This window comes from Chiloscyllium plagiosum, unplaced genomic scaffold (assembly GCF_037043375.1).
Source record: "Chiloscyllium plagiosum isolate Xiang-an unplaced genomic scaffold, Cpla_swu_hap1 HiC_scaffold_15, whole genome shotgun sequence".
NCBI lineage: Eukaryota > Metazoa > Chordata > Chondrichthyes > Orectolobiformes > Hemiscylliidae > Chiloscyllium > Chiloscyllium plagiosum.
This window is the reverse complement of record NW_028270153.1, coordinates 2,869,068-2,887,599: the sequence shown is the minus strand read 5'-3', so window position 1 is coordinate 2,887,599 and position 18,532 is coordinate 2,869,068. Positions and strand designations below refer to the sequence as shown.

At 43.9% G+C, this 18,532-nt stretch overlaps 2 protein-coding genes across 16 annotated transcripts in view; one reads left to right on the top strand and one right to left on the bottom strand.

The window, feature by feature from the left end:
• LOC148147600 (uncharacterized) overlaps positions 1-6,456 on the bottom strand; it is a 39,936-nt gene extending 33,480 nt beyond the window's left edge. For 2 of the 4 annotated variants that reach the window (XM_087994685.1, XM_087994684.1), the window contains exon 1: positions 5,532-6,456. In XM_087994685.1, coding sequence (XP_087850811.1) covers positions 5,532-6,253 — 722 coding nt within the window. In that variant the 5' untranslated portion in view covers positions 6,254-6,456. Of the gene's footprint in view, positions 1-3,276; positions 4,223-5,531 lie in introns of all 4 variants that reach the window. The other 2 variants (XR_015759509.1, XR_015759508.1) reach the window with 2 other exon arrangements.
• The window catches only part of ralgapb (Ral GTPase activating protein non-catalytic subunit beta), a 144,150-nt gene continuing 131,766 nt past the window's right edge, over positions 6,149-18,532 (top strand). For 5 of the 12 annotated variants that reach the window (XM_087994682.1, XM_087994681.1, XM_087994677.1 and 2 more), the window contains exon 1: positions 6,149-6,276. The gene's annotated coding sequence lies outside the window, so the exon portion shown is untranslated. The remainder of the gene's footprint in view (positions 6,277-18,532) is intronic. The other 7 variants (XM_087994683.1, XM_087994679.1, XM_087994678.1 and 4 more) reach the window with 3 other exon arrangements.

Here is an 18,532-nt window from a genome sequence, read left to right as displayed (position 1 = left end):
GCTGAGTGAGCACACCCTGGGCAATTCCGCCGGCACTATTAACATATAACTGGAACGGTTCCTTCAGGGTGGGTAAAGCCAATACCGGAGCTCGAATCAGTTTATTTTTAATAATATTAAATCGCTGCTCCTCCTCATCTGACCAGTCCACCTTTTGTCCTTCTTGTCCCAGTTTGTCGTACAAAAATTTTACTAAAGTGGTGTAACTTTCAATCCATATCCGGCAATACCCTACTAGTCCCAGGAATTGTCTGACTTCCTTCTTCGTCCTGGGTATTGGCATACCCGTAATTCCTGATATTCGTTCTGGCGTGATACGGCGGTGCCCCTTACTGACTTGATGGCCCAGATATCTTACTTCTCGCTCCACAAACTGGAGTTTTGTCCTGGAGACGCGTAGACCCTGTTTCCCCAGGAAGTTCAACAGGGCAACGGTGTCTGCTCGTACCTCCTCTTCTCTTGGTCCTGAGAGTAAGAGATCATCGACATATTGGAGCAATTGATTCTCCGCGTTACACTGAAATCCTTCTAAGATCTGCTCCAGTATTTGTCCAAACAAATTGGGTGACTCCGTGAATCCCTGCGGCAAGACCGTCCATCTTAACTGTCGCTTTCGTCCTGTGAAGGGATTCTCCCATTCAAAGGCAAAAAGGTTCCGACTTTCTTCGTCAAGGGGGCAACTCCAAAAAGCATCCTTCAGATCTATTACGCTGAACCATTCATGTTCGGGGGGAATTTTACTCATTAACGTGTAGGGATTAGGTACCACCGGGTATCTAGCCTGGACTACTTCATTCAACCCCCGCAGGTCTTGCACCAGCCTATATGTCCCGTCCGGCTTCCTCACAGGGAGTATTGGAGTATTGAAAGGGGACATGCATTCCTCCAGTAGTCCATCTGTGATTAATCTTTCTATCACAGGTTGTAACCCCTCCCGTCCTTCCATAGCAATCGGGTATTGTTTCCTTCTTACCGGGCCTCTTCCTGGTAACATGGTGATTTGGAGAGGTTTGATGTTTAGACCCCCTCTGTTCCCCTCTCGGTACCAAACTTCCGGGTCTATTTGTTGATCATCATCTTCGGTGAGGGCGAACAACCTTACCACCATTTCCCCGTTACTTGGTACCGTTCCGATCCCTAGTTTGACCTGCAAGTCTCTTCCTAACAAATTAAATCCCGCCGATGGCAGTAGAAGGAGGTCTCGTTTAGTAGTTCTGTTTTCATATCCAATTTCCACGTCCTCTACCACTGGGACTTGTAATTTCTGTCCTCCAATTCCAGATACCCCCATAACCTTTCCTCCTGCTCGGGTGCCGGGGGGTATTTGGATTATACTTGATCTTTCGGCTCCCGAGTCCACCATAAATGTGATCTCCGATCCTTGGGGCCCTACTTTCAAGTTTACCAGGGGTTCCTGTCGATAGTCCTTTTGCCCCAAGGGTAGGAACCCCCGACCTCCCTAATCTTCCTCCATCAGGGCGTACGACCTCACCTCCCGCTTGTAGCGGGAGCACTCCCATTTAAAATGTCCCTCTTCATTACAATAGTAACATCTGAGTGTCCTCTTCGTTTCCCTGTCGCGGTCTCGCGTTCCTCCACTCTTCCTTTGTTCCGGCCATGGTTCTCTTTTCCTCTGCTCTTGCCACGACTCTCCCCTTTCCTGTTTCTGCCACGGCTCTCCCTTTTCCTTTCTTCCAGCTGTCATTTGTTGCACCGTTTGCATCATTATCTTTGTCGCCTTCCTTTGCTTCTCATCGTCCCTTCTCACAAACACCTTTTGCGCCTCTCGTAGTAATTCACTTAAAGATTTACTATCCCAATCATCCATTTTCTCTAACTTCTTTCGTATGTCCGGCCAGGCTTTTGATACAAACTCTACCCGTATGAGTTGTTGCCCCACGTCCGTCTCAGGGTCCACCCCAGCAAACTGCTGCACATTCTTCCTAATCCTGTCTAGGAAGTCCGTAGGGGTTTCCTCCGGATTTTGATGATTACCAAAGGCCTTGGTAAAATTGTGCCCCTTCGGGGCTGCGTGTCTTATTCCTTTTATCCAATATTCCCGCATGTCTCTCATGTTGCGCCGTCCTCCCTCCGTGTTCTTATCCCACTCGGGGTCGGTGAGGGGAAACTTCTGCTCCCCTCCTTCTCCCCCCTCTCTCTCCCAGACCAAGAGCGCAGCTTGTCGTATCATCTGACGCTCCTGGCTAGAGAACAATGTTTTCATGATGGAACACATCTCTTCCCACGTGTAAGTATTCGGACCCAGGAACTGATCCAGTTGTTCAGCAAGTCCCATGGGGTCCTCTAGTAGACCCTTCATCTCCCTCCTGAAATTCCGTACTTCAGTACTCGTCAAGGGAACGTTCACATATCCCGTCCTTCCTTCCTCGCCCCCATGGGCACTTCCCGGAGTGGATTCATTCTTGCAATCGAGACAGGGTCTTGTCTGTGACCCTTTCCAGCTTGAGATCTGGTCTGTACCCCTGGGGTAGTTTGTGATTCCTCCCCATCTTCTTCCCCTTCCCCTGAATCGTCGTCACCCGAAGGAACATTCTGTGGGGCAGACGGGGTCACGTAGGGCGGCGGTAAGTGATCTAAAGGGTCCCATTCTTTCTGCATTTGACAAGATATCGTAACCGGCAGCCAACAAAGGGCATAATCACTTTCTTCCAGATTAACATCAGGTTTTGAATTGACATATAAAATGAGGGCTTGCCGGACCCAGTCTTCGTCAGTACCGAATCTAGGCCACCACACTGAGTCGCCCTGAATAGGTTTCTGGGACCACTTTTGACAGTATTTTACCATCTTCCTTTTAGATTTTCCCTTTCTTCCAGCCTGATCCCAATTATTTAGCATTCTCCCTAACGGACTATCGTCAGTTACCCCGGGGTATGTGTCATTGTCCCTGTTTAAGCCTACCTTTCCCTTAATCACCTTAGATCCCTTATTTCCCATTTCCGAGGACTTCGTATTTTTCCCGTGATAATCTATGACAATGTAGCCAATTCCCGGACCTTCAGTCCCGTGATCGCCCAGGTTCCTTTGCAGGCACCCCCGGTCTTTGGATTCCTGTGTCCTACGTCTCTGTGACACAAATCACAGGCACCCCGTAGGTACACGTTCCTCCTCAAACACGGTCTCTGCAAAATCCCTCACAGGCGAGCCCCGGTCTCCAGATTCCTGAGTCCCACGTCTCTGTAGAAAAAAAAATCCACAGGCACCCCGTAGGTACCCAGTCCTCCAGAAACACGGTCCCCGCAAGTTTTGTCTTACCTGGGTTCGGTGCACCGAAATTACTCGATCGTTAACCGTCCCCACTGCCTCGGGTACACCCCTCCTTTGTTTTCCTGAGCCTCCCGGATATCACTCGCTCAAGCCGCGCGGGGCGACAAGCAAGGAATCAGGGACTGCTGAACTCAGCAGGGTGCACCTTCTCCGATATCCTTCCTCAACTCCCCTTGCGGCCGGAGTGTTGATCCCGGACGAGCCCCCAAGTTGTTAGAAACGAAAATCGCTTCTCAATAATCGCTCTAGACAAATTCAGGAAAACAAAGTTTTATTAACAAGTCAAGTCTGCAGAGTCGGGCACCCTTAAAGAAAAGGTGCGCTGAGGCTTACAAAGTCTCCATTATTTATAGGACAAGTCCCTCCTCTCCTTGGCTCCAACAAGCCATGAGGTTCACATTCTTAAAACATCATTATTTTTATCACAAAGTCTGCAACAAAAGGCTCCAGAGTCTCCAAAGTTTGTTGTTTTTCTCACCCTGTAGTCTTATCAGTCAAAAGCTTTAATTTGAAACAGATGTCTCAAGTTGTTCCCCCATCCTGGAGTCTTATCAGTCAGGGACTCATCCTTCACAGCTGTGTGAATGGCTTCATTAATCAAGAGCCTGCTTGCTTTTACTATAGCTCACAAATTGTCAGCATTCTGCACAATTTAAACTATTCTACTTTTGAGTATATAAAATGGTTGTTAGAAAAGAAACAAAGGTTTTGTCTTTTATTATAGATCAGTCTGTGGTCCAGGCACATCTTAAAGTTTAAACCGAAATTACCTCTCACACCATTGGACACAGGAACGTAAGTAGGAACATTCAGCCCAGCAAATCTGTTCTGCCTCTCAACGAGATTATGGCTTTCCATTAATCCTCAACTCTCCTTTCTGGCCTTTTCTTCATAATCCTTGATTTCTTTACAGGTTGAAAAGCTGTCTTACTGCCTATTGCAGCAGCAAATGAGGAGACATGACTCTATGACTCAATATTGGATGGAAAAAAATAGTTTAAGAAATCAAGTATCAAGTAACAGTGTGACCGCTTCAGCACAGGTTTCACCCTCAGTTACTGAAGTGAACAGGACTGATGTTCCAATCCTCCTTGGATATGGAGGACTGTATGATTAGAAATATTATACACCTGTGTAGACAAATAGGAGAATGATGATTCTGGTAACTACAGACCAACTCAGTCTAATGTTAAAACTTTCAGGCAATAATTCAGGGCATAATTAATGGACATCTGGAAAAGCTTGGGTTAATAAATGAATGCTAGAATGGATTTTTGCAGGTATATTGTGTTTGACTAATTTTTAGTAAGTTCTTTGATGAGCTAACTGAATCCTAAACAAGGGAAAACACAATTTTTGGGGCAGGAGACAGCAGGCAGGGATAGGACTGAGCAGGTTGACCACAGGATATAAAGCACTCACTCTCTCCACCAGTAATTACCTCATGAAGGAGCAGTGCTCTGAAAGCTAATACTTCCAAATAAACCAGTTGGACTATAACCTGGTGTTGTGTGATTTTTAACTTTGTCCACCCCAGTCCAACACTGGCAGCTCCACATCATCCCTGAACCACTGACATTTAGTAGCAACGGTGTGTACTATCTACAAGGTGGACTGCAGAAATTCACCAAGGCTCCCTAGACAGTACCTTTCAAACCCAAACCCACTTCCATCTAGAAGAACAACAGCAGCCGGTATGTAGGAATACAAGCCCTTGCACGTTCCCTCCAAGCCACTCACCATCCTGACTTCGAAATATATCACCATTCCTTCACTGTTGCTGCATCCGAAACCTGGAAATCTCTCCCTAAGGGCATTGTGGGTCTACCTACAGCATATTGTCTGCAACAGCTTGCCTTCTTTGGGGGCAATAATTTTTTTTTTAAAGTAAGCAGTGAAGAAACTTATGTCATGTAGCATTTGTGGACATAGAAACACAGCTAACATTTCAAGTCCAATAATATTATTCAAATGAAGATGAAAATTTCCAGACCAAATTCTCCAGCACTTTCTCCGGAACCTTTTTTTAATATATGAGCAATAAATACTGGCCCAACCAACGTCAATTGTCTGCAGTGATCCCACTTTTTGCTTTTGGTGACGCTGACCAAGGGACAGACATTGACCAGGAGATGGGAGCTCCTGGCCCTGAAATGGCGCCCATCTACCTGACAGCTCAGGTAGGGCCTGATACCACCTCCAGCTCCCTCTGGAGTCCTGTCCTGGCCGCGTGTACTCCATACCTTGCAGCAGGCCATAAACCCAAAGGGTATATGCTCAGCTGGTCGTTACAGACAAACAAAAATTGTTGTTGTACTATCTTCATCGAAATTCTGCCTTCCCCGTGAAGGTCGGGTTTTTCCGACGAACGATTCGGGTGTTCCCGCTTAGACTCGGCCATTTCCGGCGGGTGATTCGGATGTTCCCGGTATAGGCTCTGGTTCAGACTCGGCCATTTCCGGCGGGTGATTCGGATGTTCCCGGTATAGGCTCTGGTCAGACTCGGCCATTTCCGGCGGGTGATTCGGATGTTCCCGGTATAGGCTCTGGTCCAGACTCGGCCATTTCCGGCGGGTGATTCGGATGTTCCCGGTATAGGCTCTGGTTCAGACTCGGCCATTTCCGGCGGGTGATTCGGATGTTCCCGGTATAGGCTCTGGTCCAGACTCGGCCATTTCCGGCGGGTGATTCGGATGTTCCCGGTATAGGCTCTGGTCCAGACTCGGCCATTTCCGGCGGGTGATTCGGATGTTCCCGGTATAGGCTCTGGTCCAGACTCGGCCATTTCCGGCGGGTGATTCGGATGTTCCCGGCGGGATTTTGGTGTAACCTCGGCTGTTTCCGGACGGGTTCGGTCGGGCTCTGTGGAGGCGGGGTGGGAAGGTCTCCGATTGCCTCCCCCTGTGTGATGTTTGACTTGCTGTGTTAACGGGAGCATTGGAGAGGCTGGTGAACGGCGGGACATGTCGGCTCTCCTCGGCTGCACAGGTAAAAGTTGCCTCCTTCCTCAGTCGGTGTCGATTCACGGCCCTTCTCCCTCCTCCCGGGTGTTACCTAGCCGCGGCCTGTAATATGGCCAAAGCCTGGGCCTCGAGTACAGACCCTGCCGCTTCTCAATCCCTCTCCCGTTCAGCAGTGCAATCATTTGAGGGATAAAGCATCGGGAGAACTGTGTGTCAAGCGGGGACTAAAAGGCAATGAACATGATCCAGTAATTCTTTAATAAACTTCCTTAATGAAAAGCAATGATTGGAGATTTTAAAGCGATTTAAATGTTTTTGGAAGGAGGTAATGTTGGAATTATTTGTATTTGGGTTATTTAAAACTTTAACTTTAATCAGAGCTGAAATTGAGAGGGAACAGATCGAATGTAAAGCTTGATAGTTGACCAAAATAAAAGTAGACATCGGGTTGGCTTCAGGGCTGGGACTAATTTTTCCGCCTTGATGTTGTTTACTGATAATGTATGACAAGATTGAGTAAAAACTGAAACTATGTACCTGGTCGGTATGTATGTTCATTATAATTAAACACGATGTAAATTGTTAGTTTTTCCAGAAAGATGTTTCCCTTAAGTTTTAATTTTAAAAATAATACAGATCTAAGTCTGGAGTAATTTATTGTTTTCACGGATACTCTCGTTGGCTCTGTGTTGTAACTTGGGGATTGAGTGTGTTTGTTGTTTGGTGGATGATCTGTAGCCTTGTTTATGTAAACAGCCATGAGTTTAAGAATTTTCCCTTCATTTGTTACAGTAGTTGATGTCCACTGCTGAGTTCCTACATCGTGTGTGTATTTTAGTAGTACCTTGGTTCAAAGTAGCATGCATCCCATTCAGAAGACTTGAGGATTTGCATTTATGTTGTGTGTTGACATTCACCTGACATTTCAAGCATTTTGCAATCAATCTAATGCTTTAAGTGTAGTCAGTGTTGTACTGTAAGAAGTAACCAACATTGCAAGATGATTGTCTAAGGAATAATAATTATTCGTCAGGTAATTGGGCATAACTGCTCTTTGAAATAATTCCATGTATGCCTGACACTCACATGGGGGCTCAGTTTATAGCATCGTCTGAAGGCATTTGACAGAGTAGCACCCCCTCAATATTACAGTGGAGTGACAACCACTTTTTGTGCTCAAGTCCTGAAGTCAGACTTGAAGCTAGGAATTTCAAACTTTGAGGTGAGAGTGCTACCAGTTGCATTACAGATTACTCCTAAGTGTTGCGTTGTTGCAGGTCCCATCATCTCAAGTGAGCTATTAAGCTCAGACTGGATGTATGTCAAAATCCTGAAATTTCCTCCAGCACAGTACTGTGGGTGGCCATAAGATAAAGGGTTTGGGACAAAAAAACTGCAGATGCTGGAATCTAAAATAAACAGGCCGGAGGCTTGTAGAACACAGCAAGCCAGGCAGCATCAGGAGGTGGAGAAGTGTATGTTTCAGGTGTAACCCTTCTTCAGGACTGGGGATGGGTGTGGGGGAGTTGCACATAAACGGGGTGGTGATGGCAGGGTGGTGAAGTGGGGACAGGTGAAAACAGGTAGAGAATACGACCTGGTTGGTCAATGGGAGGAATTAATCCAATTGTGGCAAGGAGCAGTGGGAGAGATAAGGACGGGCTGGGAAGGGAGTTCAGGTATAGGGAGGGAGGTTATTTGAAATTGGAGAAACTCAATGTTGAGTTCTCCGGCTGGAGGCTGCCCAGGTGGAAGATGAGGTTTTGTTCCTCCAAAGGGAGCTGTGGTTTGTTGTGGCATGGAGGAGACCAAGGATGGTCATGTCGGAAAGGGAGTGAGAGGAGGAATTGAAATGGGCGGTGACTCGGAGGTCTGGGGGGTCAGCCCCTGCGGGCCTGGCTGTGATCCTTAGTGAACCGTTCCCTAAGTTTACATTCGGTCTCCCCGATGTAGAGAAAACCATATTGGGAGCTCAGGATACAGTAAACTAGGTTGGAGGAGAGGGTGGTGAACATCTGTCTCACCTGGAAGGACTGTTTGGGACCCTGGATGGAGGGGAGGTGAGGGGAGTGGTGAACTGGCAGGTTTTGCATCATTTCCAGTTGCAGGGGAAGATACCTGGGGGTTCGGGGGTGTTGGTGAGGAAAATGGCGTGAACCAAGGACTGTTGAAAGGAGCGGTCATTGTGGAAGGCAGAGAGGGGTGGGGAGGGGAAGATGTTCTTGGTGGTGGGGTCTGATTGGAGTTGGCAGAAGTGTTTAAGGATGATGCATTGGATATGAAGACTGGTGGGGTGGTAGGTGAGGACAAAGGGTCCTTTTGTTGTGTTGCGAAGGGGGTGTTTAGAGCACTGCAACAGGGGTAAGATGATATGGGCAGGGGTGAAATGTGGCATAATACAATTTGCATAGGGGAGCCAAAGTTGTGGGGCAAAAAATCTGGGGAGGGGCAAATTTATTGTGGGGAAGTCTTTGGCCAGACAGTTTGTGGTGGGGAACAAAGCTACACTAGGTGGGGCAAAGATTCACCAGCCCAACTACCCAGCCCAACCTAATGCTTCGGAATGCTTCTGCCTCACTGACCTCCTCTTGCCCTACCTCGACTCCATCCTCTTCCCCCTTAGTACAGACACTTCCCACCGACATCCGCGATACCAACCACACCCTCCATCTCTTCAGCAACTTCCAGTTCCCCTGACCCCAACGCTTTATCTTCACTGTGAACATGCAGTCCTTATACACATTTGTATCCCACAAGGATGGCCTCCAGGCCCTCCGCTTCTTTCTCTCCATCCAGTCCCCCTCTTCCATCTCGCCGAACTAGTCCTCACCCTCAATAACTTCCTTTAACTCCTCCCATTTCCTCCTAATCAAGGGTGTGGCCATGGGCACCCGGATGGGCTCCAGTCACACTTGCCTGTTTCTTGGCTATATCGAACAGTCCCGTTTCAGTACCTACACAGGCACTGTGCCCTACCTCTTCTGCCATTGCATTGGTGACTGTATCAGTGCAGCGTCCTGGACCCAGGCTGAACTGGAGCAGTTCATCAACTTCATCCACAATTTCCACCCTGCCCTCAAATTCACTTGGTCCATCTCTAACACCTCCCTCCCCTTTCTTGACCTCACCATTTCCATCTCCGGTTTACTACAAACCTACAGACTCACATAACTACCTGGACTACACCACATCCCACCTGGTATACTGTAAGAACTCCATCCCGTTCTCCCAATTCCTCTGCCTTCATTGCATCTGCTTGGACAAGGAGATATTCCACTAGTTAGTGTCCCAGATGTCTGCCTATTTTGAACAAGGTGCTTTTCTTCCCTCTGTCATCCAGACACCCTCTGCTGCACTACCTCCATTCCACTGTTCTAAACCAATCCCCCGCCAATCGTTATCACTAAAACTATCAGTCATTTGTCTCTGTTTGAGGACCTTGTGAAGTCTTTCTGCTCTTTCATAATTGATCACTTGCCATTGGGGTTGATTAGCTTAGTCGGCTGGGTGGCTGGTTTGCAACGCAGAATAATGCCAATAACATAGGTTCAATTCCTGCACTGACTGAGGTTATCTTGAAGGGCTGTCCTTTTCAACCTCTTTCCCTTGCCTCAGGCATGGTGACCCTCAGGTTAAACCACTACCAGTTGTTGCTTTCTAATGAGAGAGCAGCCCTATGGTCTGGGAGGATTATGGTGACTTTATTTTACTTTTAATGTTGCCATTATGCCTTTAGCAGCTGTGCCTTTATCCCTCCCTAAACTGTCCTGCCTTTCTGCCCCTTTCTTAGAAAACTTAGAAATCATTTCAAAGCCTTCAAGGTTTTGTCTGATAATACTCCCGCAATGCATTGTGGGACATTTGATTTGATAAACAGCAAGATATAAATGTGAGTTGTGAACGTTTACTGCCATGTTTGCCTACAGAACAAGATTTAATCTTACTAGCTTAATGAACTGTTAGGGATAAATTAGCCTTGGAGGGGGAGTATAATGTAGGTTTATAAAAATAATACCTAGACCTTGGGTTAAGTTATGAGGGGGGATTACACAAGTTAGGCATGTTTTCTACAAAATGTATATGGTTAAGGAGTGACCTGGTCAAGCCTTCAAGCTTTTAACAGGAAAAGACAGTAGTTAAAGATAAACTGCCTTCACTGCTTGGGGATTCTATAACTCGGGGGCATACTCTGAGAATTAGGGCTAGACACTTCAGGAGAGTTGCTCGTATGCACTTTTACACCCAAAGGTCAGTAGATGTCTTTAACAAATGGCAGTTGATACAGGACTAGTTGTTAATTTTAAATCTGAGATAGATGCATATTGGTAAGCAAAGGTATTAAGGGATGTAGGCCAAGGGCAGGAATGTGGAGTTGGGCTACAGATCAGCCATGATCTTGTTGAATGGTGGAAAATGTTTGAGGGGCTGAATGGCCTCCTGTTCCTATGAAACACTATGATACTGCAGTATATAAAAGATACTATATCACCTGAAGTTTTATAAAGTGTTATGATAAATGAAAATCTCATGCAATGTATATTGAACTATGAAACCATAATAGTGAAATCATAGATTTTGGGTTGCTCAGAATTAGAGAACATTGAGTTGTATATTATTGGATCCAATGTTGATATTGAAGAGATTAATAATTTTTAAAGTTAATTCTCGTGATGTGACATTGCTGTATACCATTTTGAGTGCCTTGCCAGGCCACTTTAGTGAGCAGTTAAAGGTCATAGAGATATACAGCATGGAAACAGACCCTTTGGTCCAACCTGTCCATGCTGACCAGATATCCCAACCCAATCTAGTCCCACCTGCCAGCACCCGGCCCATATCCCTCCAAACCCTTCCTATTCATACACCCATCCAAATGCCTCTTCAATGTTGCAGTTGTACCAGCCTCCACCACTTACTCTGGCAGCTCATTCCATACACGTACCACCCTCTGCGTGAAAAGGTTGCCCCTTAGGTCTCTTTTATATCTTTCCCCGCTTACCCTAAACCTATCCTCTAGTTCTGGACTCCCTGATCCCAGGGAAAAGACTTTGTCTATTTATCCTATCCATGCCCCTCAATTTTGTAAACCTCTATAACATCACCCCTCAGCCTCCAACACTGCAGGGAAAACAACCCCAGCCTGTTCAGCCTCTCCCTATAGCTCAAATCCTTCAACCCTGGCAACATCCTTGTAAATCTTTTCAGAACCCTTTCAAGTTTCACAACACCTGGAAGGAGACCAGAATTGCATGCAATATTTCAACAGTGGCCTCACCAATGTCCTGTACAGCCGCAACATGGCCTCCCAACTCCTGTACTCAATACTCTGACCAATAAAGGAAAGCATACCAAACACCTTCTTCGCTATCCTATCTACCTGCGACTCCACTTTCAAGGAGCTATGAACCTGCACTCCAAGGTCTTTGTTCAGCAACACTCCCTAGGACCTTACCATTAAGTGTATAAATCCTGCTAAGATTTGCTTTCTCAAAATGCAGCATCTTGCATTTATCTGAATTAAACTCCATCTGCCACTTCTCAGCCCATTGGCCCATCTGATCAAGATCCTGTTGTAATCTGAGGTAACCTTCTTCGCTGTCCATTAACCTCCAATTTTGGTGTCATCTGCAAACTTACCAACTGTACCTCTTATGCTCGCATCCAAATCATTTATGTAAATGACGAAAAGTAGTGGACCCAGCACCGATCCTTGTGGCACTCCACTGGTCACAGGTCTCCAGTCTGAAAGACAACTCTCCACCACCACCCTCTGTCTTCTACCTTTGAGCCAGTTCTGTCCAAATGGCTAGTTCTCCCTTTATCCCATGACATCTAACCTTGCTAATCAGTCTCCCATGGGGAACCTTGTTGAATGCCCTACTGAAGTCCATATAGATCACATCTACTGCTCTGCCCTCATCAATCATCTTTGTTACTTCTTCAAAAAACTCAATCAAGTTTGTGAGACATGATTTCCCACACACAAAGCCATGATGACTATCCCGAATCAGTCCTTGCCTTTCCAAATACATGTATATCCTGTCCCTCAGGATTCCTTCCAACAACTTGCCCACCACCGAGGTCAGGCTCACTGGTCTATAGTTCCCTGGCTTGTCTTTACTGCCCTTCTTAAATAGTGGCACCATGTTTGCCAACCTCCAGTCTTCTGGCACCTCACCTGTGACTATCGATGATACAAATATCTCAGCAAGAGGCCCAGCAATCACTTCTCTAGCTTCCCACAGAGTTCTCGGGTACACCTGATCAGGTCCTGGGGATTTATCCACCTTTAACCGTTTCAAGACATCCAGCACTTACTCCTCTGTAATCTGGACATTTTGCATTGCTGTAGAGGTAACCCAAAGTTAGGCTCAAACCAAGTAAGATCAGCAGATTTCCTTCTGTAAAGGACATCAATGAGCCAGTTGTGTTTATGTCAACAATCCAACAGTTTGATCACTTCTACTGATTCTAAATGTTTATTTCCAGAATTGATGACGTGAATTCAAATTCTCAATCTTGTACCCTCTGCTTTAATAGAGTAGGCCTATGATCATCCTGTCTCATTAACACGAAGTTGCTTTATCAGGTGATATCTTTAAAATCTATCACATACAAAATTGATTGAATAGTTAGTCTTTTCTTCTCCTGTAGTTTATTGGATCAAGTATGCTGAATATGTCTGACTTGCTGCAGAAATCACTGACTTGAACATCTAATTGATTTTGTGATTTCATGGGTGTTTCTTTCCCTTAATTTTGCCATAATAGTATAGTTGATGGCAGGAATTTACCCAAGCTGTTTCTGCATAGGATTGTGTAAGCTGTACTATTGGATTAAAAGCATTTTTAGGTATCTTGGATTTAGACGATTTTTTCCCCCCCTTTTCCTTTATTATATACAAGCAAAAGCCCGTTTCCATACATCCAGCCCCACCAGAATAAAGGTGGGAGCCCTTCTTTGAAACTAAAAACAAAGGGAGGAAGACCTCTCATCAAAGATGATTCATGAATCAAACAGCCAAATAAAACAATTGCAAATTTAATCATAGCTTTTATCCATTGCCTAATGGTATCTCCCAGATTGACTAATTGTTACTGCAGACTTCTAATGGCCTCCTCAAACAACAAACCTGCTTCCCAAGAATCAGTCTGGTGAACCTTCACTGCATTTCATCTATGACAAGTATAGCTTTCTTCAGTTATGGTGACCAAATTCCAGTATTCCAGGTATGGTCTTACCAAGGCCCTGTATAGCTGCAGTAAGAACTCTTTGTCTTTGTACTCAAATCCTCTTGCAAGAAGACTAGCTTAGTATTTGCTTTCTAACTGCTTGCTGCACCTGCATGCTTGCTTTCAGTGACTGGTGTACAAGGGCATACGGGTATGTCAGTATTTCCCCAATCTATCACAAAATAAATAATGCTCTGCCAGTCTCTCTTACCCACAGTATAGTGCATCTGTCATTATTTGCCAATTCATCCAATTTATCTAAATCACTTTGAAGCCTCTTTACTTTCTCCTCACCACCCTCAATCCCACCTGGTTTTGTATCATGAGCAAACTCGGAAAAATTATGTTTGCTTCCCTCATCCAAATCTTTGTATGTTGTGAATAACTGCAACCAAAGTTTGGGCGGCACGGTAACCCAGTGGTTAGCACTACTGCCTCATAGCACCAGGGACCCGGGTTAGATTCCAGCCTTGGGCGACTGTCTGTGTGGAGTTTGCACATTCAACCTGTGTCTTTCCTCCAGCTGCTCCAGTTTCCTCCCACAGTCCAAAGATGTACAGGTTAGGGTGAATTGGCCATGCTAAAGTGCCCATAGTATTCAGGGATGTGTAGTTAGATACGTTAGTCAGCATAAATGTAGGGGAATGGTCTGGGTGGACTTTCTAGGCCAAAGGGCCTGTTTCTACACTTTAGGGATTCTATGATTCAAATATCTATCCCTGCAGTTCCCCACTGTAACTTGCCTTCCACTCTACAAAAGACCCATTTATTCCAACTATTTTCTGTCTGCTAACAAATTTTCAATCCATGCCAGAATATTATCCCAATGTATATTTTTAATGGGACTTTTTCAGAAGCTTTCTGAAAGTCCAAATTCACCATATCCAATAGTTCTTTCTTTTCTCTCTGCTACACGTCGGGCATCCGTTATCCAAATCCAAGCAGACCTAAAAGACAAAGGACTTTCCAAAAGTGGGCCTGAATGGACCCACACAGATCGATAGACATGCTGAGTTAGGGTCTTTTGGAAAGAAACTTTCATTGGCCCGAACTGACCTAAAAGAAAAGTTTTTATTCAAAGGCTCAAACTCAGCGTGTTGTCAGGTCTATTGGAGAAAATACTTTACTTTTGGGTTCATTCAGGCCAAGCAAAGTTGGTTTTTTTTTCAAAATGCCCAAACAAACCCAATGGACCTAAGTGGTAAGTGTAGCAATAAATAAAGCCAAAGAATAATAAGATTAGAGATGATGGAAAACAAAGTTTGCTGGAAACCTGATGGTATCTGTAAAGGTAACGTGAACCTGTTCCTCACAGACTAGGGTATAATCAAGCTTGAGTTAAATGAATATTTTGCTTTTGGTTGCGAGATTATTAATAAAAGACCTTGACACATAAGTGTATCTGAATGTCAAAAATATCCTTCATCTAAGAAACAATTGTGTTCCAACACGGGGTAAACCCCTCCTGCTTAATTTAAAACAGAAACACAGAAAAGATTTATACTGTGCAGTAATCTGGGAAAATTCAAGAGGCCAAGAACTATTTAAATGAAAAATTAACAACATTATTTCTTAAGGTATAACAGAATAATTAGCTAACAGCTATTTACAACTCCTTCCTCTAACCTATCTTTCACCTTTCTCTTCTACCATACTACTCCGTTAAACCCCCCGATTTAAGATTTACCAAAACATCAAGTTTTCAAAACCAGCCAGATGTCGAATCTTCTCTTCCTTGGTATTCTTTTCTTCTTCTTAAGGATTTCTGTTTCACAGATCACTAATCGATAAAGAGAGCTGTTCTCTGGGCAGTGTGCAGATGCTGGTGGCTTGGCAGTTCTCCTTCAATTATTCAGGTTTTCCCAGTCTTATATCCCCAAAGCATCGGATTGTGTCATTGACTTTTAAGATTGTCAATATCCTCAATTCAAACTTGATTGGAGTTTGGTATTTTTGGGCTATAATTTAAACTGATTGGTCGAATTTGAATTTGTTTTTGTTATCTCCAGGCAACTCAGCTAATCCAGCTTTCGACCAAGTGTTAGATTGTTACCTTATTCAGAACACTTGGTGCTGTGTAAATTAGTTCTGCTAGCTTTTAACTCTCTTAAAGGTATAGTACACTCACATCTTCATAACAATTAGTCCTGGGGTTTTTAGACAAAGGGCTGCCAATCTGTAGTTACATCCTCAAATAAAGGTTGTGAAACATAATTTTCCCCTCATAAATTCATGCTGACTTGATTTAATCCCACCCATATTTTCTCAGTATCTTGTTATCATATCCTGCCTAAGAACTTGAGGATTATCCCTACTATTGATATTGAGCCAACCAGTCTGTGAGCCCATTTTTTTCTCTCTCCCTCCATTTTCAAATAGTAAGATTACACTGAGCACTAACCCCACCTTGCAATACCCCAGTGGTAAATTGCCAGACCTTTCACTTCCATTAATTTCTCCAGTACTTTTTTTTAACTAATACTAGTTTCCTTTAATTCTTCCTTCTCAGTAGACTTGATACGTTGATATTTTTAGGAAGTTGTTCATGTCTTTCTCTTGTGAAGACAGCATTAAAGTAGTTCTTTAATTGCATGGTCATTTCAATGTTTTCTGTAACTAATCCTCCCTTTTTCAGTTTTAATGGGAGCTACATTTGTCTTTCTTTCTCTTTCCATACTGATGAGCTTTTAGTCTCCTTTTGTAGCATTGTTATTTTCCCCTCTTAATCTCTTGGCCCTCCTTTGCTGAATTCTAAACTATTCCTAATCCTCAGGTTTGGAACTGTTTCTAGCAACTTTATATGAGTCCTCTTTGGACCTAATGCATTTCTTAATTTCTTTTGTTTGCTGTGGTTGGACCACTTTTCTTCTCGTGTTTTTATGTTAGAAAGGAATGTATAAGTGTTGCAATGCATTTGTTACTTAAATATTACCTATGATCTATTCATTGTCATGACACTTAATGAAGTTACCCAATCTTTCATAGCCAACTTCCCCCGATACCTTCACTGTTTGCTTCATTAAGCTTTCGGACCCTATTTGTGTATTGGATACTTCACTTTATATCTCAGTGAAGAATTCTGTCATGTTCAAATGATTACTGTTCCCTAAAGTATCCTGAACAAGATTATTAATTAACCCCTTCACATTGCAGCATGCATTAGTCTGCTATTTTCCTGTTCTTGCATACATTCCAGGAATCTAGCCACCACTCTACTTGTGCTAATGTGGTTTGCCTAGTCTATATGTAAATTAAGCCCTTCCTGAAGAAGGGCTTATGCCCGAAACGTCGATTCTCCAGTTCCCTGGATGCTGCCTGACCTGCTGCGCTTTTCCAGCAACACATTTTCAGCTCTGATCTCCAGCATCTGCAGACCTCACTTTCTCCTCCTATGTGTAAATTAAAGTCAGCAATAATTACTGTAGTACGCTTGTTACATGTTACTCTAATTTCTTGTTTAGAAGTCTCTAGACAAGTTTAACTAATGTTTTCCATCCTTGTTCCTTCTGAGCTCCACCTGGACTGATTCTACATTTAGATTTTAAGCCAATATCCTATCCCACTATTGTACTAATTTAATCTTTCATTAACAATGCTGCCCCCACCTCCTTTCTCTTTTTGATTGTCTTTCCTAAATATTGAATACCTTTGGATATTCAGCTTTAGCCACCTTGCAGCCATGCCTCCGTAACCACAATCCTATCCTATATGTTTGCACTACTTGCATTCAGAATTTGTCTAATTCGTGTGCGGTTTATATTTGTCTTTTTAACATTTTATACATTTTTTTTGTACTGCTGCCCTATTTGCTGTTGGCCCTTGTTTCCTTTGCAATCCACTTGTGCTTGCTGTTTTTCTATCTTTTATTTTTATACTTTTTTCTTTCTTCTGTGACTCCTTGCTCAAGATCCCATCTCCTTGTCACTATAATCTAAACCCTCTCCCACTGTTAGATACTATGAAGACATTGATCCCAGATCTGATGACATCCAGTTTATACAGGTGCCATTTTCCTCTGAAACATTCCCAATGCCTCGGGACTCTAAATTGCTGTCTCCATAAACCATAGAAATTTACAGTACAGAAAGAGACCATTCTGCACTGGCTGAATAAACTAGCTGCCCATTGTAATCCCACTTTCTGATACCTGGTCTGTGGCATTGCACATTATAGCACTTCATGTGTAAACCCAGGTTCCTTTTAATTGAGTAGAAGGTTTCTGTCCTAACTACTGAACTGGGTGGTGAGTTGCAGATAGCCATCACCTTCTGGGTGAGAGTTTTTTTTCCTCGAACTCCCTCTAATCCCTTACCAATCACCTTAAATCAGTATTCTCTGGCAAATGTTTTTAGGGAAAACAGGTCTTCCCTGCCCACTCTTTCTAAGCCAGTCAACTACTTGGTGATGGTCGAAGCCCCATTCGTAAGCAGCAACAACACCTTCCCCACCGCCCCCTCCCAAAAAACCAACAGCCATGTAATGAGATCTTAAATGAGTGGCAGTCAGGTAATTTGCTTTTAAAATGCCCAACAATTAGAGAAGGAAATAAATGCTGGCATAATCAACAATGTCTTTATCCTGTGAATTAAGTTTTAAAAATCCTTCAACAATCTTTGCATTTTAACCTAGTCCTTTTCCACATTTCAGTCCATAATCAAATATACAGAAAAATAAAAATTTACGGTCATCCTCTTTACAAAACACAAACAAATCAACGAAGATCTTATTGAACAACAAAGCCATCTCAAGGGACTGGATGGCCTACTCTCTCTCCTAATTGGTGTTATGTAATTTAGCGAGAAGATTAAAACAGCAGCGTATTGTCTAAATGGTGAGAGATTGCAGAGCTGTGGGATAAGGGTGTCTTTGTTCAGGGATTTCAAAAAGGCAGGTACAGTAAATAATTTGGCAAACTAATAGCATGTTAGTGTTTATTACAAGGGGAATTGAATGTACAAATAGGAAGATTATGCTTCACTTATACAGGACAGTGGCAAGATCGCGCCTGATCTCTTTACTTAGGGAAGGATGAAAATGTGATGGAAACTG